We start from the raw sequence: 27,071 nt of genomic DNA, 5'->3' as shown, positions 1-27,071 counted from the left end.
TCCCGGGTCCCTGGGATGCCCTGTGTGCAGACGGTGAATATGCAACCAGAGGAGGCATCTCCAGGCTGCTGTCTTTAAAACAGCCCCAAACGTTCAAGCGTGTCGTGCAGGAGCCAGGTGCACCTCCGAGCAGGCGTCTCAGGGAGGACCTGGAGCGGAAGAGAAGTGAGAGCTCGTTTCCGAGCCTGCCGTAGCGCTGGTTCCCCCGCCAGCCCTTACAGCGCCAGAGCTGGTTTCAGGGGGCATGTGCTGGGCCACGAGGTGGGCCACCAGGCTGGGTGACGGGGGTGAAGCTGCGCTGTAAAGGCAAGTAGCTTTTGGCTTCCGGAAGGTTTTGGTAAGCTGGCATCAAAGGTTTCATCACTCCCTGTCATAGCAGGTGAGTATCTCKCAGGCCTTAATGCATTTACCTTCCTCAGACCCTGTATTTCAGTGTGGAAACGGCGGCAGAGGGTCTCTTATCTCRGGGGACCTTGCTGTAAGGGAAGTGATGTTTATGGCATTTATGTCTCTGTTCTGTCTCTTGATTCCTAAAACTTTGTCCGTCAAAATATGCTTGGGATGCTTTCTTAGGGGACGGCAAGGCTAATTTCTAGGCCTACCGTTGAGAAAAAATATCTGGCTGTGAATTTTTTCTGTTTTTTCAAGCTGACAGGCGAGCCGAGTGCTCTGCCTTCCCTGTCTCCGTTCACTTTTGGAGTGAGCGTGTTAACGTGGGGCACGAGCCAGATGTAACATCATCAAAATATATCGCGCCTGATCCCCTGACGCTCGCTTTCCTCTTCTGCAGAGAGTGTGGCACGGTCCTGAGGCCAAGACCACCAGCATGTCTGTTGTCTGGAGCTCGAGCCAGCGTTTAAATGTTTGTGTACATCACCACTGCCGTCCAGACCCGCAGAGGGATGGACAAAAGCGTCGCYTTGAGACCCGCTTGTCTGCTGCAGGGGAGCACGTTCACAAGACTGTGGATTAGCAATCTGGTATTTAGAAGCATCATCATATTTTTCTCCCAGCTCTAGGAAGCTAGCAGCGTTAAGCAAAGTCTGAAGCCCTGGCTTTGGTTCCTTTCTGATTTTAAGATTAGATACTAGAYTGTGAGTCAAGAGATTTGGTGGCTGGTCCTTAGCTGTACTGTAAATATTTTCCATTTCCTCTGGCCAAGTCTTGAAAAAGGCTGGAGCCATGACCCCGACCAAGATCTCCAGGCACTGTCACGTCCATGCCGCACTTCTTTGCCTCAGGGAAACTCTATGACATTGGTGAATTCCCAGATTTTTTTGATCTTAGGGCACTATAATACTGATAATCAGAGGATCTGACTCTAAGGATCTTTTGCATGGAAGTATTTGGAGTTTTTGAACAAATACCTTCTCTAGTAGTGTCAGCTACCAACACAGTAAGCTTCAGCAGTGCTTACTGAACCATCAGTTAGTTTATGTCTAGGGATTTTTCAAGGCCAATGTCATCAATGTTTGTGAAGTGTTTTCTGAGCATGCCCAAAAAGAGGTGCATAAATGGCAAATTGGTCGTTTACAGTAAAGACTTTTTCTGGAGAAGCTTTTCAGGGGGAAATGAGGATACATCTTCAGCATGTGAAGGTCCCAGCCAGCTTGAGCCACCCTTACCTCAGAGACTGTGCAGATATCCAGTAAAGCAAAATGCAACACTCCTTACCTCTAGAGCTGCTGCAAAGGGCACATCTATAACTGGAGTCCCAGGAACCGGGAGCCTGTGGTTCAGTCCAAACGGTTTAGCGCTTCTCAAGCTCTGCATGAGCTCGAGCTTCCAATTCATTCAACATGTCAATGCTAAACGCTGTAGAAGCCACCAAGTCTCTCCCCAATGGATTTTCTATCAGAACTATTTATTTTACAGGATCGCTCTGTTCCCAGATATAAAAGGGCTGGAAAACGTTTGGCCAGGCTTGTTCAGAACTGGGCCCTTGCTCATGCGTAAGGTTCATGAACCTTCACAGCTCTCTAGGTGAACTTAGCCTGACTTCCCCATGTACAGCCGAATCCCAGCCCGAGTCAGTCCCGTTTGGTTTCATGTTTCACTGCAGACATTTTTTTACAGCTCCGGTTTTAAGGACCTGAGCGTGAGACAGTCACAGGACTCCCATAAACGCAGGGAATGGCCACGATAATAGTGGTGCCTCGCATTTGTTGTATCTGATGCTGAAATGTATTTCCCTCCAGCCAATACTGGAGTCAGCGTGATGTGAATTAGTAGCAAAGCAGTGGGAGAGAGAGAAGAGGAGGGGGTTTGGGTTGTATGTTAAAATAATTCCAGCGAAGTCTGATTTATGCCGAACCTTGCACGATTTCTGTTTGGTCTAAGGCACTGAAAGTTTGCACGAGTACCCCAAACGATGGGGGACGTAGCTCAGTTTGTTCTGAAATGACCACAAAAGGGCAAAGACTTTGGCTAGAAACGTACAGTATAAATGCACGGTATACAAAGCCTGCCAAAAAGATGGAATTAGACAATTCTCTCATGCTATTTCCTTATAAGAGCCCAAAAAGGCGGCGCGTTATGTCAAGAGGCATGAGTCAATCCTCCGAGGAAGGTGCTCAGATGGAAACCAGACCGAAGGCGGGCTCTGCAGGCTGCGCCGCTGCAGGTTGCGTCCCTTGAAGTGAAAAGCAGAGGAAGGGAGGAAAAATGGGATCGGTGACAAACGAGGTGATGGCAGAGTGTCGCTCACGGCGGCGTTTCGCCCTGGCCCGGCTTGCAGCGGCGCTGCGAGCGCTCTTCCTGCGAAGGCTGCGTCAGCACTTTGCTTAGCTTATCCCCCGGTTTCTTATTTGCCCTCTGGGCTGAGGCTGAATTTTCTAGGAGTTAACCTGGCAACGGTTCTCTTCATATATTTTCAGCTGGCGTGGAGYGCGAGAGTTGCTTAACCTCTCGCCCCGGCTGCCTTCATCCCCGCTTCTCCTACAGTGCGCGTTTTTGGAGTGACTGGGGACGTCGGCCTGAACGCCAGGCCCTGCAGCAGAGAGGGGCTTGCCCAAAGCTCCCCGTCCTCAGAGACCGCTCCGTGGGCTGGAATCCTCTTTGCCGACTGCCTGAACTGGGGGGTATTTTGGGGGAGTTTSCGGCTAGTCTGCCCCTGAGCAGCCTGCGCGCCGAGGGAATGCGGTGCAGTGATTTAGGACTGCAAGCAGTTGAATTATCCTGTCTGAGAAGCCGGAATAAATTCATCTCCCTCATCCAACTCGGTCGTGAAGTAAAATGCAATAGGTTAAAATCCCCTGGCTTTATAAAGGGGGACGCATGCGGCCAGCTTACCTAGTGGGTGGTGGCTCATTAATCCATGATAACTCGATCAGACAAGCCGAGAGAAGGAACGGCAGTAAATGCTAGAACTAGGTGTTTTTCTCCCCAAAGCGCTAATGTTATGTAGGTAGGAAACCAGAGCGTCACTCGCCACAGTGCTTAAACCAGTCTCCGCGCCTGAAGTTTGGAAGGCGGTAAATATGTCACCAGTTCTTAAAAAGTCTCCCGGGAACTACATACCAGGAAGTCTGACTTCTGTGTCGGACAAGCTGGGAGAAATGTCAGAGTGAGCAGGCGCTCGGATAAGGCTGGCAGCCCGGGGAGGAGTTAATGTGGCCTTTGCAGGGAGAAATCACACTTCGCAAATCTGTTAGAGCTATTTGAAGCGTCAAACAATATTTAGCTAAGGGTGAGCTGGCTGATAGAGTCAGAAAGCTTTTAACAAGATCCCACACCAGAAGCTTTTTAAGTAATAAATTGTCATAGGGAGGAGGGGAAGACTTTTCAGAGGTTGCAAATCCGTTAGAAAACAGCGAACAAAGGACAGGACTAAATCTTTGATTTTTTACAATGGACAGAGGATACCAGTGTGGGTCCTGGGGTCTGTAGCAGGGCTGAGGCTTCGATTTATCTGATGTATTGATTTATTTGATTTCTTCCCAGATGATCAGGTGTGTGTGTGTGGAGGAGTGGGGGAAGTGACAATGTTTGCTAATAACACATAATTATTTGGAAACTAAAGCTGACTGCAAAGTGATGCAGAAGGATCTCCTGCTACTTGGTCGATAAAATGGCAGATGAAATTTAATTTTGCCAGCTGCAAGGTAAAGCACAGAGGAGAAAAGAAGCCTAACCACACACACACACACAGAGTTATTACTGCTCTGGGAAGAGGTGTGAAACATTGGCTCAGTATTCAGTAGAGAACAAAAAGCAAGAATTATTACAAACCAATAGCGAACAGCACAGAAAGCACTTGTTGCGACTATATAAATCCTTGGTGCAGGGATTCTCTRTGCAGCCCTATCCATCTTTTCTCATGAAGGATAGAGCAGAAAGAAAGATATGGAAGAGGAAAACACGTGAAGAAGTGAGTTCCTTGCAGGGRTGTGAGAGAGGGCTATAAATTGCAGATGGTGTGGAGAATACAACATCTGAGCTCCTCCTCAGGGACTGGAAATGCAATTGGATTCAGCACGATGACACTTAAGCTAAAGGGCCGARCTTGCACTGAAACACTTCTGGGCCTCAGCAGACCACCTCTGCCCAAAGGAAGGTAGTGAGAAGCTCGGGGCACTAGGGTCTTTTTATGCACAGCTACAGGACCGAGGCGGCCTCCCAGGGAGCAGGTGTGTGCTTTAACCTTGACTAGCTTTAAAATCATCCACCCTCTTGGCCGGAAGCTCTGATTCCTGTATATAAGTTTGGGATTTACTTAAATCTCTGCCCCACCAGTACTTACTTCTAATTTCTGAAACAGAGCTCCACTCGGACTAGGTAAGGTTATCCACTGCTGCTCTGGCAATAGCGGTTTAAACTCTCATCATCTAAGATCCTGGTGGGAAACTTTCCCTGGGTAAGCCTAAAATGACCCTGAAGTCCTTGGTCAGTCRCCATGTGGACGAGCCTCGGCTGTCCACTGAGGGCTGTTGGGTTTTAGAGCAATAAATGAATCATCTCTTGTGACCAATCTCACTGTAAAACTCCAATGAGGCAAGCAGCAGTTTAGTAGATCTTAAAAGGGGATGTGATCATGAGGGAGCAGTTTGGGGTTGTGTTTGGGGTGGAAATAGTGAAGAAGCACGGTCCAAAAGGAGTGGGCTCTGATTCTGCTGTGCAAAGGGTTCAAGCTGTTTTTATACTGCGTCACCTACATCACTGTTTACAGCAGCTCAGCTGTGTCCCTAGATACCTCCAAAGTCTGCCACATATTTAGTGTTTTACAGAGATTTTCTAGTCCTTTTAACAGAAGAGTTTTGCTTTTCAAATGAGAAAACCTACACAATTTCACCATCAGTAACCACTGATGTGGTTACTCTGTATTGTGAAATACAGAGTTAAATGGCCAGGGGCGAGGGACTGGTTTCCGGAAAGCAGGTACTTCAGAGCTGCGGAGGAAGGACACCCAAGTTATGACCTAAGCCTAAGCGCTGAGGCTGCACGCAGGAAGGTATCCAGCGGTTGCTGGCGAGTAGCTCGGCTTGGTCCCTGACCAGGATGATTGCATGTTAAAGTTATTGCCGTTCCCAGATATCCACCACGCACTAGAAGTCAGCAGCCAAAATCAATTAGGGATGATCACATCGCACCGCAGAAGGCGAATTTACTGTCAATCTCCTGTTGGGCAACCGTCCTGCTTATTAGCTTATTGAGGAGGTGATAGGAACAGCAACGGGTGAAGAGTTCATGACAGATGATTTATGCATCGGATTTCCTCCCATTCGATCTGTTTGCGAGTTAGCCTTGACGTTCTGATTTCTGTGGCGCAGCTCGTTTGAGACGAATCCATTACGGCCTTTTGATGTTTGAAAGGAGGGCTGATTTTTTAACACTTCTTAAGTCTTTCCATCAAAAGGTGTCAAGGGAGCCTGAATCACGACGGAGGTGTCTTACAGAAGCAGGGCGTTGGGATCCAGTAGGTTTTGGATCAAGGCTGGATCCAGCTGGTCCTCTGCGGTATCACAGCCCGCTGCCGTATAAACGATTGGTGAGGATGCACTGGGCAGGAGCAGCGCTGCCACCTTCTGCTGGTGGTCTGAGGAAACTGCTGACCAGACAAGGCCACAGTTGCGTTTTCTAGGGTGTCAGAGTTTGGCTCTTTTTGGTGCAAGTCTGGTTAAACATGAGGAAGCGTAATTATCCCTTTCAGGGTCATAAAGGAGCAGCAGACTGTCTGCAACACGTATGAAGCTCCGGGTCACCCTGACCTGAGCTCCGAGTCAGGCTGCCCAGAAAGGGCCCGTCTCTGCGGGTGGTGCGTTCCCGACCGCATGAACCCCGTTAAGGGCTCTGTTCCATCCCTGAAGGTGAGAACGGGCTTGGGCCAGTCCCGGAGAGGCAGATGGCCCGAAAGCTTGCTTGCATGGTGCAGGCCACAGCTGTGAAGAGGAGGAATTGCGGCTGAGGCCACCTGTCCTGGCTGTTAAATATATAGTTGATTCAGCTGTGCTAGGTCCAGCTCTCTCTCATACTCCAGCACCCATTAGGGACCTTGTCGTTTAGGGTGAGAGCTGCACCCTGGATCCTGCCTGTTCCCAGGAGCTGGCCCTGGCGGATATGGTCATCACCATCCCTTGTGATAGCAAAGGGATTCCTGGGACTCTCTAGGAGCTGCAGTTTGTAACAGGTATTTATTGTCTTATGGCTGTTGGTGTTTCCTTCTGCTGTGCTGGGCTCGGCAGTCAATGCGCAGCCGTTGTGCGTGGGCAGGCTGGTTGGAAGCTGCCCTTTGGGGAAACGGATAGGAGTGATCCCACCTTTTGGTGCTTGTTGTTCCCTTTTGAATATGGTAACTGCTGGTAACAACTTGGGGGGTTTTGGGTGTGTGTGTGCGTGCTACTGCCGTGGTAGGTGTTAGTGATGGCCCACCACCAGGAGACTGGGATGTTTTCTGAACAGGGAAGTTGTCAGCAGGATTTAAGAGGGAATAAAAAGGGTCCTTGAGAATTCCCGAATCCTCCTAAAGCTGTAAGTCTAGCTCATGCGAGAAACAAGCTCGTGGGTGCTGTGGTGAGGGATGAGATTAGGAAGATGGAAAGGGTTGCTCGGACAGCAAGCCCTCCTGCAAGGGCAGGTAGGCTGCCCAAGGCCCCTTAAAAAGGCTTCGCGATGGCTTTTGCAGGAGTTTCTCTGTCAGGAAGCGATGAGACCTTGCAGCCTGATTGCTAAAACACACACGGCCTCGGTGTAAAGAGGTTTTGGGTGTTGTGGTCTTCAGGGCATCACCGCGCTCAGTAATGTAAAAGTCGCTCTCTGTGCTGACTCATGCTCCGCTCCCTGGAAATTGCAGCCCTCCTGGCAACCCCCGGCCTTCCCGCCCTCCGCCCCTGGCRTTTCTTTCCTTGACGGCACTTTTCCGATTGCTTTTGTTCGCTGAAACCGCRTCCAAGAGACTATAGCTTGCTCAAGGCAGTGCTTCCTCTCCTCCAACCCTATTGGGAACAGATGAAAGATTAAAGTATGCCAGTGCGGCTGGAAAAAATGTTGCCGGATCTATAGCTGTCCGTGTACTGTCATCTTGCACACGTCTGCCCATGTGCAAGGCAGACATGAACGCTGTTGCCCAAATTGTTCCTGTAAAGCTACTTGAAAAGAGTTAGTTGTGAACCTTTCAAAATGACTTTAGTTTCAAAGCTTTTGGGAAAAGAGTAAGGTTTAAAACATTCAGTTTCTGAGGTTTTTTTTTTTCCCCCTAAAGAATATTATTTGGAGGGGAGGATGTCTATGGAATTCATGTTTTTACTTGTAAGATGAAGTCGAATCCGTTATAACAGCTGCCAAATCAAGACCTCTGATACTTTACCACTTTAAAAGATTTTTTTTTTTCTGTGTTATTCTTGGGGCAAGCTAATGTGGAAAGTGCTTTGAGCATCCTTGGAATGTGACTTGCTTGGGGCAGAAAAGAATTTCAGGACCTAGTTGTATTTCCAAAATCCTCATATACATCATCTGTGTGGGGTTTTTTTTGTTGTTGGGTTTTGTTCCCCCCCCCCCCCTCCTCAATCTGGTCTTAATTGTCTATTCTAGGCATTGACTGCTATTTCCAAAATAGTAAACCCCTTGGAGGGCTGGAATTCCAGTCCTGAGTCTGTGACCCCAGGAATATCTACTGGGAAGCGGTAGGGTGGATAAGTGGCTGGGGGGGGGCAGGGAGGACCCTTAAGTATGTAATATTATTACAGTTTGTTTTTATTTAAAAAAAAAAAAAAAGAGAGAGAAAGAGAGAAAGCTACAGTAATACTTAACTCACCATTATAATTTTACCACAATTGTTTTCCCTTTTTTTATGAGATGCTTTTCTTACTCATCTGCTAGTTGCTACGTAGCATCCTGTACTTATGATGACAGCTTTAAGTTGCTTTTTCCCCTGCTTCTAAAAACCCTTTTTTAGTACATTGCTGTTGTTTGTCGTCATTATTATTGTTATAATGATAGCAATGGTTATTTTCATAATCGGATTAGCAGACCATCTGGGTTATTTTGGCTTTAGCAAACATAGTGACCAGTTCAGAGAGCTGAGTTGAAAGCATAACGTGTATTGGGATTTGGAGGAGGATATAATCCCATGTTTTTCCCAAGAATAGCAGGTCAAAATGTGAATTTGGTCACACTTCTCTGTGTGAATCAGTGTTGGCCACTCTCAAACTCTGATTAATTTTTTCCATATCTGTTGTGTATCTATCTATATTTGTTAACCCTCCTTCTCTGCTAGCTTATGGAGTCATGTAACTATGTAAGACTTTGGCGGAGGAGGGAAGGGTTGTGTTATCCTCAGTTTTGCAGAGAAACTCGTGACAAATACAAAAACAAGCTGGAAATGCACAATGGTATCATCAGGCTGAAAAGTTGATTCCTTGAAAGCCTGGTGTTATCAATAATAATCCTTCACAAACTTTCTCCTAATAATGGCTAGAGATGATGTTCATCCAGCAAATAGGATGTTCAGCCCAAAGATTTGTTTGCTCACCGGACTACCATGGGTTTCTTCTGTTGCAGGAGCGATGAGTCTTAACTCCAGCTGCAGTGAAGGAAGCGGCGTTCTCCAAGGCGTTGACTCTTTGGGGCGTGAGATACTGTGCCATAATACCGACTGGGAAGCCCGTTGCTTCCCTGAGCATAAGCAAGAAGTGATCCTCTGACACTGTATCTTCTGCCTTGTCTCCAAAAGGCTTCCCATGAGAAATCTGGGAGACAAAATGGGTCAGAACCAAGGTTCTGGGTGGGTTTTGCAACCTGATCATCTGCAAACTAATTGGCAGAGTTATTCCAGTTTATACTGTTTGGGTTAAGATGTTACTGCTCCTTCAGCCAAGGAACAGCTGTACGAGTGTGGTCTCCTTTCTGTGCAAAACAGATGGCTTCGTAAAAGCATCCTAGGGGTTGCACTTGGGTGCGCGTACCGGACCACCGATGCGCTGCTGTCGCTGCTTCCCGGGCCGATTGCGATTCTGGTGCGACTGGGAATATTTGCCGTCCGTCGCCTCTCGCTGAGATGCAGGCGTCTGAGGGCAGGCACCATGCCGTTCGTTCCGCTTCGCACAATGCTTGGCAAAGGGGAACGAGAAGGGCGTCTTGGCTCTCTATCAGGCCTCCGAAGTGCTAAAATAATACTGACCTCATAATAAATCTCAGATTTTTATTGTTGTCTGACATGCCGCAGCTTATTTTGGCTCTGAGCACCTGTGAATTTGGACAAAAATGTACAAAGTTGTCAGTGCGGAGCAAATGAGAGCACCCGGCTTTGGTCTGTTTAGCAAGACGCAAGGATGAATCACTGCTCCTCGGTGGGAAGAGCACAGGATTTCCTGGAAACTAATTCAGGCCTTGATGGAGCTGTTTGATCTTTAATTGATGTTTTGCTTTGTTTTCTAAGCAGCAATAACATCATTTTCAGCTATAAACAGACCGTTTTCCCTTGTCCTTTAAATGAGTCATTAATTAGTTCATAACATGGATTAATTACTGCCTGTGTACAGTTAAAGGGGCCACCTCTGTTTTATCTGCTACCCTCAAATGTGCTCTTGAGGCTTTACTTTCTAGAAGTGCAACTGATTGTAATGAAAGGCAACCATCAAACCTACATGGGGCTGAGGTACAGAGGCAAATTGCCCTCATGTTACCAAGGGAAGCCCTGTGGGCTGGGATGGCGAGGAGTGCCTAGTTTTTTGTGGGAGGTTGGACCCCTGCCCACCCTGTTCACCACGAGCCACAGGGCAATCTTTGGATGGGGGATTAATCTCAGTGTTGAGTTTATGGCCTGAAACTTATGATGCTGCTTTGTCGGATTTAGGGGCTAAACAAATGGTTTGTCCAATTAATTACTGAGAGCTCGGTGATGGGTCTATGGGTGGTTTATCTGTATTATGAAGTCTGTGCGCCCATGTTTCCAGATGACATAACAGGACGCTTCATATGTCCTCAGATAAGGTAGACCCTATTTTCTTGACAGCAAGTCAAGCATAGCAACTTCTAGGAGCATATCCGGGGGCCTCTGTTCACTGATTGGAAGAGTTGGACAGAAGTCCTGTTTTAAAAGATGTGCAGCTTCACCAGATCTTTCAAGGATCGCTGATGTTCTTTCGTTGCATCCTTTCTCTGTGTGGGCCTGCTTGAGTTTGCACCAAAGCCTTTCAAAGTCGCACTCAATGTGCGTGACTTTTTGCCTTGGGCAGCATGTACACTGTACTTGGTTTCCCAGCCCCTGGAGACTGAAGCATGGAGAGTTTGGGGGCTTGCTGCTGCATGTGGCTGGTGGGGTGGATGTGGGCTGCTGCGAGCAGAAAGTTTCCCTTGTAAGAGGAGAAGTGGCAAAGAGGCTTTTGCTCAGTGATTCTTAGCAGGTTTCTCTTACCCAGTGGGTGCTTTGGGGCTGGATAACATTTAGCAACTTGCTCTTAGTGTTTCGTTCTCTTCCTTTCCTTTTGCTTCTTGCTGCAGTATGTTTCTGGGTCTCCTGTCCCCTGTTCCAACAGCTGGATTTAATCCAAATCAAATTTCTGTTTTTATCTTTTAAGTATGAGGAGGGATGGAAGATAAAAAGGCAAGTACCCTCTTGTGTGCAGTCAAGAAAGCCACTTGAAACTGTGCAGAGGAAGACATGCTCTTTCCCAGGGTGGTGGCTGGGCAGGTGGATCCAGGCCAGAAATGGCTGGGTCCTGGCGGAGCCATTAATCACCACTGCATCGTGTGGCTGTGCAAGGTGAGGAGCTGCTGCCTCTTCATGTTTCTTGATAAATAAGCATCCGCCATACACTAACAGCACGAGGAATCACAGACTTCGCATGGAGTGGTCTGGCCGTCCATAGAAGGGGGTACCAATGAAGATAGGTGGGAGCAACCTATTATGGAAATGACACATCCAGCATCTTGCCTTTGCTCTGTGGTGTTGGCAGTATCTCTGCTGGATGATGTTAAAGCCCTCAGAGCTGCTGATCCTAGCTGGAGATGGATGGCGGGCCATATCTGAGAGACTTAAGTAGGCATCTGGGCAGCATGGCAGCTTGATGAGCCAGGTGTCCAGAGCAAGGCTGTTGGGAGATAAGTCCGCACCGTAACGTTGGAGTGTTGGTAAGAGGCAAGAAAGCAAGAGCAGTGCAGTTTCTACAGACAGCTATGTCACTAGAAACCCCGACAGTTTAAACAGGTCAGGTCATGATACCTCAAGATTCAGAAGCCTGGTGGCCGCAGAAAGCTCATCAAAATCCCAGCTGTGAACATCAGCATTAGCCAGGGCTTGCATATTTTAGTGCTTAGTGTATGTTTTGTTCTTCATGGAGCATCACGTGATGTTGCTGTGGCCATGACGAGCTTGGGTTTCCTACACCCTTTTTGCCAGCGGGCACATGCAGTTCGAGTGCAGCTGTACTAGTGCAGCAAGGCTGCGGGGATCCCGCAAGCCCAGGGGCTGTACTCCTTTGCCGCTGTTGCCCCGTTTGCCTGTATTGGACCATCGTGGCCCCTCGCTTGTTTGTTGCACTGAAAAATGTTTGGTTTTTTTCCTGCATGACCAAGTATGGTTTGACTCTTGTGCTGCAGGTGACTGGCTAAAACACAGCCCCCTTGTCCTTTGCTGCCGGACTGTCTCTGAAGGACTTGTTGTGGCCAGATGTGCTGCAGGTCAGACAAACCCATGCCATGCCAGCAGGAAAAAACCCTCCTTCCCTTCCCACTTCTAGCATTCCTCCCCTGGCCTTTTACAACCGCAGATCAAACAGGTTTTTGATGCTTTGCTGAACTTGGTGCACACCCCACCCCAGGGGCTAGCCAAGACACACGTCTGAACCGAGCACTTCATGTGTGCGGGCGTCTGCTAGAAGTATCGGGGTGGGGGGGGTGGGTTTTGTTTTTTTGCATATGGTCCAAGAATTGACAGGCTGCAAGAAGTGAGGCGCTCTGATTTGTGTGGTCCTCGGTTCGTGGAAGTTTGTTCCCTTGGAGATGAGGGTGGGACTGCAGAGAGCTGAAGGAGCAAAGTCCTCCCTCCCCCATACCTCCTGCTGCAGGACTTGGTCATTGCCGTGGAGTGTAAAATGCTCAGGAGATGTTCGGCTGGGATCAGCGAGGGGGCTGCGCCTGGGACGGTGCCTCGAGGGGGGGAGCGTTGAGAGGCGGCCGGGAGCGGAGGGAGCTTTAGTTAGCAAGGAGGGAGCGCAGCGCTGAGCGGGGCAGCGGTCCAAGCAGATCTGAGACCTGGCCAACTACCAGCAATGGAAATCTTGCTGATAGGTGGCTATCAGCCCGTCCTGCCGGGGTCAGTCCCTCTGCAGGCATGAGTTTCCCTTCCCTCTCACCAGCCTCATGCACGTTCTGCTCCTCGGAGAGTTGATTGCAGCTTGCCCTTCAGGCAGAGTATTACAGCAGCGTCAGCTGATGTCATGATATCATTCCCAGATGCTTTTCCACATGCTTGGGATGCATTTAGCAGGTAAGGGAGAGCTGGCAGCTGCTGTGGTTTGCAGAACAAAAAGACGCCTCTGCTCCGTTTGCCTCTTCAGAGCGGATGCCCAGCTCGTTTGACTCAGCTCCCCGTGGGCTCGGCAAGCCGTGCTGACGTCTGCGTGTCCTCTCCCTGGCTCTCGGCCTGCTCTGAGAGATGTTAATGCTGGCTTCAGTACCCGAGGTGTGCGATAATGCTAGCCAAAGAGGGTCAAGGCATTGAAAGCGTTATGGAGAGCATTTGCTGCCTCAGAGGTCCAAAGGCCACTGACACTCTTGCATCCCACACACAGAGGAGAATTTCAGGGAATGGAAGAGCTGTGTGTTTTGGATGTTTTTCTGCTGCTATCCCGAGGGCCTCTTGGCAGAGGTACTGAGCTGCTCGAGTGGAGGTTGTGACCTAGCTGTCCCTCATAAGAGGTGTGCATGTTGCCAGGACTCGATACCAGCTCGGCCTCTGGTTATGAGCCCTGAATGAAAGAAAAGTCCCGGGAGCTGCACAGCAGGCGCTGGTGCCCTCTCTCAGATGCAGCTTCCTCCTCTTCCCCCTCACAAACTAGCCTCAGGCTGTCAACCAGCAGCGAACACTAGTGTAAACAGCCCAGTAGCGTGATGTGCATTCCCCCCCGTGCCCGAGGCATGGGCAATGTGAGTCTTTAGTCCCAGCTGCAGGCAGTCTGGTGGTCTCTGCACGATGCCTGAGATCGACCAAAATGGTGGTGGTTGTGGCCAGCGCTTGCTACTGCGTAGCTCGGTCACGTGAGAATGGTGCTTCGCTGCTCCTATTCCCTGGTCAAGAAGGCATGAAAAATTCATCCTTGGCTGCCCCTTCATGACTAAAGCAAGCTCCTGGTAGCTGGTGGAGGATGTGAGGAGTTTTCCAGAGAGTCCCAGGTGGAGTCGAGTGCTTCATGCTGACCCAACAGATGTTCTTGCTGGTGGGCAGTACGAACCCAGCCAGCTTCAACCTGATGTGATTCTCTCAAGCCGCGTGTGGGGCGTACGCACGTTTTGGGGACTTGGGGGTTTCATTCTAGTGTTTGGCTCAGGAGAATCTCTCCCATTCATCATCGTGGAAAAAATGTTTCGCTTCCTGTAGCGGTATTTCACTGCTCTCTGGGGGAAGCTGAGTGTGAAAGGCTGTTGACAAGTATGAATGCTGATATTACCCCCCCTCTTCCTCCTGTGGAGGAATGTGCCTGTGGGCAGGGCCTGAATTTGGGAGGGAGGACCAAGGATGGGCCTCATTTTCAAGTTCTGCTGAACTGGCTCAGCGTGCAGCTGGAGAGGGTGATGGCTGCTCCCACTGTGTCCAGCCCAGTTGTCAAACGCTATAGTCTGAGCCCGGCGTCGTGAGCAATGTGTTGCTTTGTTGGAATGGGAGCACTGGAGCTTGCTCCAGTCTGAGCCGAGCTCAGCTGAAAGAAGGCAAGCAACTGCTGGGCTAATCCGGCATCTGTTTCTGATAATCTCCTCTTAGAGAGCATACTCCAGATGACTCTGGTCCAAGTATGTAAGCTAAGCTCAAGGTGCAATCATATAGGAACCACCTGTTCACTGACCGTGTTTGCTGCTGCCTTGTCTGTAGGCACTGCTAATCAAAGAGGCATAAGGGCAGGGGGGGAACCCACCTTACATTCCGCTTCACAACTACTAATAGGTCAGACCTTATGTTTCTTTGTGAGCTGGAAGTATAGGTCTGATACTGCAGTATGTAAGAACAAATGAAGAAATAGCTTATGAAATCCTTCTTAAGACTTTCTTATGTTGCGAAATTCTTTTTAGGAACCTGGCTCTGTGCAGCGCTTCTAGGCTTAACTTTTGGTTTAGGAGCAGCAGAAACATGGGAGATCAGGTTGAATTTTTTCTTTATGGCAGATTTCCTGGGTTAGCCTGCTCTTTTTAGTATGTGTTATCTCAGTTGTCCTTCCACCATAAAATATGAGGAATGATAAAAGTTCTGTACACTTTCAGAGGCTGTAAGGGTCTGTGTCAGTAGATATTATTGGTAATGAGGGCCCGTGGGAGTCCCCAAGATGGCAATCAGCCAGCATATGTGATGACAGGCCCCTGCTCCAAGGAGCTCACTCCAAACTAAAGCTAGTGGACCAGCAGCGGCAGTGACAAGGGGAGCAGCACGTGTCTGGCTGTGGTGCTCGTGGGGCCTTTGGACTCGGGGTGAGACCCATCTGGCCCGCTCTGCAGAATGAGCACTGGGAACGGGCTCGGCAGCCCCTAGGCAGCTCCCGTTTACGGCACGCAGCAGTCAAGCTGCAAGAGAAGCATGTGCAGGGCTGGCAATAATGTCATGGTATTTCTTGACTCTGTTCTGACCCCAGGTAGAAGAATAGTGATCCCTTCCTCTTAAGATGGGTGTGGAGAAGAAACTGTTTGAGACGCAAGAGCAGTTGTGTTGACTTAGGTCAAAGCCCTCGAAAGAGGCCGGTAGCAGATGCTTGAGGGAAGAACAGCAGCTCTGTATTTGCCCTCCTTCCTCTCACAAACATGCAGTGATTCGTGGTTCAGGGCCACCTTGAGTCAGAGACAGAAAGTGCATCCTGGTGTTGAAGAGGGCACCCTTCAGTTCTGTTTTCGTTCCTCTTCCAAGGCCGTTCAAAAGGCTGCTGGCACCACAGTGGCCACCACTGCATTTACGCGACCTGGGGAGAAAGGCGGCCCTCTTGGCACAGGGCACTGGAAGAAGTGCCTTTTTCCTTGTGTAAAGCTTTTTATTGGAGCTCTGGTCTAAATAAGCTGGATTTGATCTATGGACCAATGTGATAAACAGAAAGCTGAGCATTAAATGTCAGCAGCAAAGCTGCTTTGCTGCAGTGAAGCAGATTCATGGCAGTTGGTGCTGTTGCGTTGAGCGGTGTGGCAGGAGTTTTTCCGCAGTAGCTGATGAATGAGGCAGCTCCTAGCGAGCTGTTAATATGAGGGGTTAAAACAGGGCTAAACAAACTTTCTGGGTGAGAGAAGTTAGATTAAAAAAAACCCTGTATCAGTTCTGCCACCAGTGCAACATAGATCTGAAACAAGCCTTTCCTTAGAGCCTCTGGAGCCCAGGCACTTTTTCTTCCCCGTCTTTAATTTTCAGTACTGACTGAATGTGACTCAATAAACTATTTATATCTATCAGATATTGACTTTTCAGGTTTATGCTAAGACTGGTCGTGCAGATAAAAGTACTGTGAGAAACACGGGGTCTGAGCCTGAAAACACGGTATTGGAGAACAGCGTTTCTATTGTCACTGAAACCAGAAAACAGCAAAAAGCTCATCTCATGACCTCTAGCTGTGTGGGGTTTCTTGTTTTTAAACACAAATTTCCATACGCAAGAGATGCGGGCAGTTCCCACTTCATTTATTTTGGCAATAGAGCTCATGTACAAATAGAAAACCTAAATTCCAGATGACTTATTATTTCACGGTGATAAAGTGAATGGAATACATAGTTCCTTAAAGCTAGGTTAGTGGACCTTAAAGTTTGAGGGGCAGATTCTGAACTGATGTAAACCAACATGCAGAAAACAAAGTCAGGAGAAATCCTATTAATTTCAGTTTAACTATGGCAATTTCTAGTGTGTCTCATTGCCCCTGCTTTCTCTTTCAATTTCTTTAAAGAAAGTAAATGTCCTGTATACTTATAGGAGAAGATTGAGGAACAGCTCCAGTTTGTGGACAACTAATATATATTATGGCATCCTTCAAAATATCGGATGTGGGGGGTGTGGGAGATGTACAACAAAAAGCAAGAAAGCTGGAAAACGAGCCCTGAATTATGTTCTCTGTGTCTAAGGATTTCATTCAACCTTGCACAATGTTCAAGGGCATGTCTGGATGAGGCCTAGAGGAACATCCATGCTTCTGGAAGTGGTGGGGCAGCTCAGGCCTTGGCAGCACACCCATGTACCCAACAGGAGAGCAGCGGGTGGCAGTATCGGCTATGTTTCTGCCTTCCAGAAGACAGAAAGCTCCTAGTATCCTCGGTAGGGATACCTCCTCTTTGGAGCTTGGCTTTCTGTGGGACATGCTTACCTAGAGCTGAGCTTCTTAGTGCTATTTACAAAGATTTTTGTGGGACAACATAATTTCTCCTTTTCAGCCATGCTTTTCAAGCATTTAGGTTAGAAGTCTGAAGCGAGATGTTTTATGATTAAAGTATTGTTCTTGGCTGACTCTGACATTCTGTTTCCAGCATGCAGCTCTTGCTTTGTATTTTTCTCCTGCATCTGTGCTATCCAGATGACATTAATTGTGATTAAATAAGAATAGAAGGAAAAACTTAGTCTGCTTAAAAAAAAAAAAAAAAAAAGACTGTTTCAAATGGGTTAAAGGGGCTACCCACTGAAGAGCTTGCCATTTAGCCTTCTTTGAACCGAATGGTGGGAGGTATCCAATAGTCATGCCAGTTAGTTCAGCCCAAGAGTGAAAAAGGTTATTACAAGGGCAGCAGGGAAACCTGTGGAGTAATACCCTGGCACTTCTAAGCCAGGTAAGATGGAGATTTAACAGACAGGCGCCCAAGTGTTTTGGAGTAAATAGGAAGACAGCCACCAACTGTGGAGCGCTGTAGATACGGCTCTCCACGTATCTGGGCAACAGCCACAAGTCACAGGCAGAACTGATCTTTCTTCTGTAGCAAAGGTTTAAGCAAAACAAGATGCAGGAGTGAAAGACTTTAGGCTTTTCCCCCTACTTGCTAAACTAAAATTAAGCCAAGTGATGCATTTTTTTTTTTCCAGTGTGGGGTGTGTGGTGGTGTTTTGTTGTTGTGTGTGCCTTTTTTTTTTTTTTTTTCTAAAAGACATGAACTTTCTCATAGCTCTGTTGCCTGAAGTGATTCCATTTCTCAAGGTCATTCTGAGGCTGTGGATCCTCATGGTTTTGTTCTTCCAGAGGCCTCCCCGGCCTGGGGGCTTGCATCTGAAAGTGGTTAGGGAGAGGAAGAAGCAGTGATAGCTAGTCCCTGTGCCAAGGTGTGCATGTCTTAATGTTGCCAATATCTCTGTCTTTCCCCTTCTGTGCTTTGGGGCTCATAGATTCACATATTGCTGCTGGTTCTCCAGTGAAGACTAAGATGTCAGAGGTCTGACTTCATGCTGCAAGTTACAGAAGTTAATCCTGAGACTGTAACTATATTTGGTATCTTGGGGTTTGTAGAGCATGTGGCAAGCTAGAATTCGCTCCCTGATTGAAGACTCTTCTTGTGTAACTTTAGGCATCGGGAAGTTGGGTGTCTAGTGGCACCAGCCAGGTTAGGAGACTGGAACTGCCTCTTGGGGCTGGATGGCTTCCTTTTACTTGGATGACTGGTTAACTCTATTTTAGCTTCATTTTTGTCCTTGATTGACCCTCTGCTCCCTTTTTTTCTCCTTTGCTCTCTGTACCAAATGAGTCCAAAACAAAGACTAAAAAACAGGGATTGCAGCAGAGATGAAAGCTGAAAGCCTGGCTCTGGTTGGCACAGGAGAAATCAGTTGACCTTTGCTTTGACCATGGCTCAAGCTTGTAAGTTCACAAATGTTATCTGTTTTGAGAAAAGTAAATACGTGATCAGCCTCACTGGATGGAAACTTTGGGAGAGGAAAAAAAATGCATACACTGGCTTGAATTTGTGCTGTCATCCTCCAGATGTGGTCAGGGCTTGAGCCTGAATCTTGAGCCTGAATCTGTGGCTTGACCCGATGTGTGAAGGGTCTGCATAGCAGGATGTGAAATGCTTCAGAGAAGGGGAAGGAAGAGGTTTAGCTTAAAACAAAATCCCCTCCCCAAAGGAGAAGTCCCTAGCTTCTGCTAGACACAGTTACCTTCTGGATGCAGGTAGACACCAGTTTTTAGGTGTGTTGATGGGAGGAGATAGGGAGAAAGGGAAGCTGATAGGTAAATCCTGCTTGCTGCAACACTTCCCTGAGCTGAGTAACTCTCACGGGCAATCTTGAGGACAGCTTGTAGTGGGAGACGTGTTTTGAAAGATGCACAGAATTGCAGAGTAAGAGAATTTTCTCATGCTTTGTTTGTTCTGTGGTTTTGCTGCCAGAAGACAAGACAAGGCTGCTTCTTGCACATTATTTCCTAAAGCGGTTTCCATCATGGTTACTTTATTAGAAAGGAACCATGGAAATTTACAGGAAGGGAATAAAAATCCAGCCTAATTATGGATGTTTACTGAATGTAAGGGCAGCTGTAGTGGCTCAGAGCAAAGGTTCGTCTTTCCCAGCGTCCTTCCTCCACAAGTGACCAGTATCAGATGTGGAGGGGAAGAGTACAAGAATAGCACGAAACAGTGCACCGTCCGTGGAGCTGCCCTCTAGCATCTGCCCGTCTAGCCTGGGAACCTCGGGAGCCCAAAGGCTACGGCTACTTCTTTGGTTCAATATATTGTCCTGTGGATTATAAAATGACTACTAGATCTGAATTTTAGCGCTGTCTTTTTCTACTCAACAGCATTTTACATAGCAAAAATTCTTTTTACTGCCTCCGTATGCAAGGTTAACCGTATTTAGACATAAATAATACTGAGAAGTTCATTTTCCTGTGCTTTTCTCCCATACCAGCTGAGAACTGGCTCATGCAGCAAACACGCATGTGGATGTATATGCAAGCAGTATTTCTTTTTCTTTTTTTCTTTTTTTTCTTTTTTTTTTTAAAAAGCCTTTTGCACCTCTTGCCGTGTGCTTCCTTGCCTTCTTTCAGCCCCCAGTGAGAACTGAAATTTAGTCAAAAACTGTCTTGCTTACCCCAAACAGGGGCTGGGAACAGGGCTCTAATGTCAAGAGGCACCTCTTGGGGCCCAGGAGGTCTTGGAGTCTATGAGGTCTCTGAAGCCTGGAGATAAGCCATGTCCAGGGAGTATTGCAGCAAGTGAATATTGCAAGACATATCTGGGGAATTCATCTGTACTACTCATGATGGATGAAAGGCTTCGACGATCTGTCTCTGTTTCTTGTTATTTAGTGAAAATAGCTGCTGAGCTGTTTGTTTTTTTTTCTCTTTTTTTCCCTCTTTTTTTTTTTTTCGTAGCCAGTAGAATAAATGTGCTTTGGATGCTGTTGCCGCTTAAAGCGTTAATCTATTCTGTTCCCAGGGCATGTATGTATATTTGAGGTGGTTCCATCAAGTTTTTCTTTGACAGGTTTTTCCATGTCAGGTCTTCTCGGTGCCAGACTTGTACTCTTTATGGCGAGCGTCTCCTCCCCAAGCTGGCAGAGCATCTCTCGCATGTCTCCACCTTGCTCTTCAATAACTGCAGGCGAGAGTCCCTCTGCGATATTTGCAATAAACCTGCTTTCAAGAGCACTTTTCTCAATATGAGCTCTCTATTCCTGCTGAAGCAGTGCCAGGACAGGCCGAGGCAGTCTAAGGTTTGAGCAAAAAATGCTGTTTCTCTTTCAGGGCCTAGCCCAGGCATGAAGCTGATGTGTAATATTTTATAGTGCCTGCTGCAGGACACCAAAGAGTTAATCTGTTGCTCTGGTTAAAGCCTGTCCAGGAGAAATGTGATAAACTTAATTCTGCTATATGTGAACTCCATGATAGGGTCTAATGGTTTGAGGTATTGTGGCACTGGGCAGCCGTTCGGTGTTCATGCAAACTGATGTCCACCTTATTCTTTGAATTATCTGCAGTAAGTACAAACACGCGCAGTGCAGCTTCTTGCATCTTATTCTAATATTTGAATAATTTTCCCCCCCCCCCCCCCCTCTTTTTCCCCTCTGCCGTCCTGGGGACCTGGCTCTGATGTTTCCTTGTTCCGGCACTGCTGTGTTTTTGGGGCCTGCCAAGCTCGCTCTCCGAAGTCCCTGCAGCCTGTTGCGCTCGCTTTTGCAGAGTGGCTTCATTTCACACCCTGCAGCGGGCGGAGGCGAGAGTTTCCTTGCAAAAAGAGGAGAGGTTCAGATTAAAAGATGCTCTGATTCTTGAATGCGTGTCCCTTTGCAATTCAAAGAAGAGAGGCCGGGGGATGCAGGATTTGCTCTCTGCTGGTGTCACTAGCTCTCGCAACTCTTGTTATTTTGTGCTCAAGGTCCTTAAGATAAGCTGAATAGGTGGAATAAAGTTAATAAAACCCTAGCTATCATAATTGTGGATTCAAAGCCTGAAAATATGATCCTACAGTCTCACAAACCGAGATCAAAAGCATCCAAGAATTAGGATGTGTGAAGCCGCTCGGCTCGTTTCTGGACTTGCCTCACGGTTATCGTAGCGCTCTGCAGTTGGCAAAAGGTGGGTAGCAAAGTAGCAAGTCCTGCTGTGCGCTTCAGGTGTGTAACCGTATCCTTAGACAGCCTGTTAGCCTCGGGGAGAGAGCGAGTCCGCTTGAAAACCGAAGGATTCATATTAGGGACAGAAGTGACCAAGTGGCTGAGAAGTCCTATTTAACTCCTCAATTGTGGATTTATGTGAACTGAATCACTGGTATTGTCGGCGAGGATGTTTGTTAGTTCGTTTGCCCCCCTCTCTCGTGCGTCATCCCTCCAAAATCGGAGCTGACAAATGTAAGATGAAGGGACTGGTGCTGTGGGGATGTAGATGCCTGGTTAGACCGTAAAACCTGTTTTAGAAGATCTGCCCTGGGACGAAAGACGGTTTAGAGGACCGAGGTGGTAGGCTGTGCGAGCATGTGCTGGTGTGTGTATGCGCCTGTGCACGTGGCTGGATGGGGGGAGAGGCTGTTGTGGGGACTTTGCTTGGCTCCTTTTTATTTTTTATTTTTTTCCCCTTCCTCTCTCCAAATAAACATTGTGGTCCCATCCTGTGATGGGCTGAGGGACATGGGAACCTCTTTCCCAGACGTTTTTGCTGGGAATCCACTCTCTCTCCCCAGAGTACAGAGTAAACAAACTAGAAATTTTGGGTTTTAAAGCAAAATAAATAGCTATTGTCCTGCCCAGCTCCCCAGCTTCCTTCCCTTGACCAGAGCATCCCTCGGGAATTGCCAGTCCCAGACGCTGCAGCAGTCCTAAGATAACTCATCCCACCGTCCCCTCCTGCTGAGGCACGAGGGGGGGGACTCGGTATGTCCTTGCCTCGATGGCTGGGCCTCTGGACACCACCCCAGATGGCAAACCGCTGGTTTGCGGTCTCGAGCGCCCCTGCAGCCCACGCTAACCAACCAAGGTGCGACCACAGCCCGGGCTGGACGTGCCGGCTTTAGGTGACGTCGCGAGGGAACGAGACTCTCGCACAGGCGAACTGTTTTCCTCATCTTTCTTGGGAAAGTTCACGGGCTTTCCAAGAGCCTGGTGTTAGGACTCGAGTTTCCGCTGCTGGTGGTCAGCAGAGCCGATGCCTTGAGTCAATCGATTTTTAAGTGTTGCCAGCCTCTGAGCCAAAGAGAGAGCACTGCGTGTGGCCGATTCTGGGGTCGGACACCAGCAGGGTGGTGGGCTTTAGCTGTTAACGTGCCGCGGAGGGCCAGGCGGGCTGTCCGGGTGCCCCTGGGGAGGAACGGGTGTTGAACTCTTGCGTCTCACGCTTAAACGTGATCCCGCGAGCTCGCCCTGCGAAAGCCTTCTCTTGTGGGCACCTCGCATCAGTAGCTGTTGTTGTAGTGCCCGGTATAACGGAGCCCTGCTCGGGCCTCGGAGACTTGGGCGGTTGTGACCGGTGGTTAGAATGGGAGGAGCAGGAAGCGACCATCTGTGGAGAGAAAAGAAAAGCAAAAAAGAGGAGGAGGGGGAAGAAAAACCCCAAACGACCCCCCTCAGCCTTGCCTGCTGTGCAGCTCGGAGAGGAAGAAAAGGCCAGGAGGCTCTTCCGAGTCCCAGGCAACGCTAGCGTGGCACATTGGCGTGTACCAGCCGATCTGCAGAGCTGACGATAACAAATCGATATGAAAGCCAGTGACAACCTTGCATCGTACGTTGCAATGAAATAAAATCCCCATAGGGCGCTTCACTATCTGTAATCACTTAAAGCAATTTTGGGGGTGTCGCTGGGCAGTTTATTGGTGGAGATATGACAGCAAAGCATTGCTAACTCGCGATCGCCAAAGCGCAGCTGAAATCCCATTGCTTGATTGCTGCATACCAAAGACATCGGTCAGGCGCCGGCGGCAGGTTAAACACGGTGGTGAATCTCAGACGCGCATCGGCGACTGGAACGCTGTGCTGCAAGCATGTGCCAGCGCCAAGGCTAATCGCCACCACAAGCTGCCCCGTCGGTGGGGATGGGGACAACCACCACCGAGGCCCTTGGAGCCAGAGAGGGACATGTCCCGTCCTGTGGTCTGTGACTGCAAAGGGAGCCGTGAAAGAGTCTTATGAAAAATGCAAAGTCTCTGCAGCAGCCAGGTGACTATTCTTAACTGCACTCGTAATTACACTGAGATGTTTGGTGGAGTTTGGGGCTTTTTCTTACCTGTCGAAGGACCAAACTTTGCTCCAAGGTAGTAATGGGCTCTGACCCTCAAACCCCTTTCCACGGGAGACTCTTGCCAGTCCATGTGCTATTGTGGTATGGGTTGGGCCAATTCTACTGAAAATGGTAGAAAAGACAGACTAAGGCCTCTCGCACCCAGTAGGCACAAATCAACCTAAGGTATTACTGAAAAATGTTTATTCAACTTTTTTTACTTTAAACAAATCTGGAGATGAAGACTCCACAAGTGAGCTTGGAGAGTAAAGCCTAGGGAAGTGTTACTAATTGCTTAACCAAAATCATCCTAGCTGCAATTTAAGCCTCTTACTACTTATACTGTCTACCGTAACTGCTGAGAACAGACTATTCCATTCGTCTCTTATCCCATGTGTATTTAAAGGTCTTTATCGGTCTTCTAGACTAAACAACCCTCATTCGTTCACTCTTTCCTCATAGATCATTTCTCTGAGACTTCTGGCCGTTCTTGTTGTTCCCCTTTGGGCTTTTTCCAGCCAATTCATGCCTTTGCGAGAGCGCGGTGCCCACGACGGGTCACTGGGTTCCAGCTAAGGCCTTCCCAGCTTCCCGCCTGATGTCGCGCCGCAGCCCCCGTTTGCAAATCCATGCAGTAAAGCCAGGCTTTGGGCAGTTGCCCAAGTCGAGTGTGGGGGCAGCGTCATGTAAATTAGTCTTTTGGAAAATGGTCTCATCTGAAAAAGGCGTGTGAGCTCTTGCTAACATGTTATTCCTGATAAATATGTTAATCGGCGTTGTGTCTCGGGATGTTGGATGCTTATGTGGCTTGGGCCATGGGTACCCAAAAGACCAGTAGGGAGGTGCTATCCAAACGCAAAGCAAAATGAAGCGTGTCCCATAGCAATGCAAGCAGGCATCTGCTCAGGACTGCGTGTACCAACATCCTTGTCTTATTAACACGTGATTTCTGTTTCTTGACAGCTTGCTCCCAAAATGCATAACCTCTCGAGGTCCAGGCAGAGGTTTCTGCTAGCAGGGTTTTATTGCTGAACACAGGGCTATTGATAAGAAACCATATCATTATTTCATCCACGTCTTGGTTTTCAGTGGCCTTTTCCTTTGCCCCCTGCAATTATCTGTTACTGATCTTTGATATGTGTAGGCATTAAAAAAAAAAAAATCTGTTTTGATGTTTCACTGTACGGTTAATGGAGCTAAAGCCTACATTGCACAGATACTTAAACGCAAGCTTGATTGCACTCCTCAGAAGAGTGGCTTCAGTGAGAGCACATATGTGAACGTAGCTAAATAAGGGACTGCAAATTCACAGGGTCGGGAGCTACAGGGGCATTAGAGTCTGCTCAGGCTTGGTCTCCCTGCAGAGCCGTTTTCCTTTCCGCAGGAGGGTGGATAGGGCTGGCCTGGCACTGAGCACTGAAACAGTGGGCTGAGCAACCTTTGCAGGAAGATCTGGGCTGCCTGCAGGATTTGCACGTAGGCTTTGTCCCAGCTGGGGGCCTAGAGGTGCCTGCCGAACCCCGGCACGCTGTGTCCGGCTGCTGAAATAAAAGCCCGACTGATGCAACGTGTGTGCAGCCGAGTGCTTTGCATACTTGTGCCGTCGGCGCATGCAGCGAGCCAGAGGGCAGGGGACCAACCACTAAGATGGCTTCTTCCGTAGCTCTTATTTGCCTTCCCATTTGTTATCTTGGACGTAGAGGTCTGTAAGCCAGGGATTTGGGCAGTTAACCTCAAATAAACCCTGGAAGACCTGCTTCAGTGAAGTGTAACAACATCTGTTGTATTTAATGGAGCTGGACTTGCTCTCACTGAGGGTGATTTGGACTCTGAAAGCTCGCTGGTTCCTGGAAGCTAATGGCATTTGTTGCTCTTCCTTGTTTGCTTTGCGTGCGTCTTTGCCTACTGCCTTGTTTAACCTTGGCTTTACGTTGGGCTCCTCCGCAAAACCGAGTGCGTGAGAGAGAACAGCCCGCTGTGGAAGGATGCGCTGCTGTAAAGACAGGTGCTTGGCTGTGCTGCGAGATATCCTTTATAAAGTCAGACAGACGGCAAATATTTAACAAGGAGCCCGAAAAGCAGGTATGCCGTTTGACAAATCAGCTGCCGAAACTGGGGTTGTGACTCACCAGCAGATTATTTCATAGCCTCATCCCAGCCTCGTTGCCTCAAAACACTGTTTTGGATCGAAGTCTCTTGCAAATGGCCCATTTTGTTTCTTTAAACAAAATCAAAACATACTTTAAGGTCAGCAAGCTCCGGGAGAACGGATCGGTGGAATATAGCAGCAGATGGATAGCTACGGTGTGAGTTTAAACCGCTCGTAATTGGAGAGGCCTTCAGCAGCCGACACTGCTCATGGCAAAAGCTGGATGTAGGAGGCCTCTGTTTTCGCTTTTAGAAGCTGGTGGCTCACTGATGGGCAAAGGAACTGTGAGGAAATGAGAAGTCCTGGTTGCGGCTCTGGGCAGGTTGAGCGGCGCAGGTTGTTTCCAGCTCTGCTTGTTGACTTTCTCTTGTCTCTAGTCTCAAATTAAATTCTCCTTTACACTGATTTAGGGTAGTATAGCCCCTATACCACCCTGCCCCAAATGATCTACAGAGATATGCTGGGTACCAAACCTCAGAAACCTCGTCAGTGCCTGACAGTTAGGAGTGTGGAATAGCTCTCCTTTTCTTGGTGTCTGCGTGTAGCTGTTCACAAATCCAACCAAAGCTATTAGTTCCTTCCAAAAACCTTGGCTATCTGTTTGCACGGAGGTGGACTGTGGATACTGCATTTCTGACAGAAAAAGACACAACGTGCTTGGATGACTTTTGCCTTTCAAGCTGTTGTGGACAACCCATCTTTACTGGCACGGAGGCTGAGAGGTCCAAGTGAAGCGAGTCCTTGCTCGTGGAGTTGGCCAACAGTGATGGACTAAAAGCCTTAAGTCCTCTCTGGAGTTCGGAGAAATATGATGGGATTGTAGCAGTCACAGTGGTACAAACTTTCATGAAAGTGTCTGAGGATGGTTTTACACTTGTGCAATTGCACTTGAGCAAAGCCTTAAATAAATAAAAGGAATTCAGGTGGTACTTCTGAAAAATCATAGCACTTAAATTTACACTTGAAGAAATGACTTTCATGAGGACTTATCAGACATTACACAGAGGGATTTTTTCCCATCTGACTAGATCACCCGCTTGCATTTTGGTGACGCAGAGCTGGGGCTCTTGGCACAGGCAAAAAACCTCCCCATTGCAGGAGGTGTCGCAGGGCGAGTCGGGATGGAGAGGCCCTGTGCCCAGCTCTGCAGAAGGGTTTCCCTGCCTCGCTGCCCTCAGTTTCAAGGGTACCGGAGGGTGCAAATGCATCTGCAGACAGCAGGGTCGTTCTGGTAGATGAGACATGCGAAGCTTCTGCACTTGGGTTTGTGGTGGGGAGGCTGACGCTAAAGGCAGGATGTTTATACGCTGTTCACCTAGCCCGCAGCCTGAAAGCCTCTTACTCACTTCTGCCTGGTAACTGGGATTTCGCATGGGCGTATGCAGCATCGGTGGACGCAGCTGAAGCACCATCACGTCCCTAACCAAAAGCCTCCCTTTAGAGCCCGGCTTGCAGCATCCTCTGAAAGGCAGCTTGCTCGGCACCATCCTGCTCAGGGTTCGTTTCAGACAGCCCCTCGTCAGCCCGGGCGCGGGCAGCGTTGCTGAACACGTGAATTAGTATCTTTTTAATACCATCCCGCATCGGCTTTGTGGGTCGTTTCTGCCCTGAAGGAGCAGCAGAGCTGCAGGTCG

The 27,071-nt window shown here is 48.4% G+C and overlaps 1 protein-coding gene across 1 annotated transcript in view; it reads right to left on the bottom strand.

Annotated features, from left to right (window-relative positions):
* The window catches only part of FN1 (fibronectin 1), a 208,361-nt gene extending 181,512 nt beyond the window's left edge, over positions 1-26,849 (bottom strand). The window contains exon 1 of the mRNA XM_026087948.1: positions 26,780-26,849. Within this exon, the coding sequence (XP_025943733.1) occupies positions 26,780-26,849 (70 nt within the window). The remainder of the gene's footprint in view (positions 1-26,779) is intronic.
* Positions 26,850-27,071: the final 222 nt, after the last annotated feature.

Source organism: Apteryx rowi, unplaced genomic scaffold, assembly GCF_003343035.1.
Source record: "Apteryx rowi isolate R43461 unplaced genomic scaffold, aptRow1 scaffold_12, whole genome shotgun sequence".
Taxonomy (NCBI): Eukaryota; Metazoa; Chordata; class Aves; order Apterygiformes; family Apterygidae; genus Apteryx; species Apteryx rowi.
This window is presented reverse-complemented; position numbering and strand designations above follow the sequence as displayed.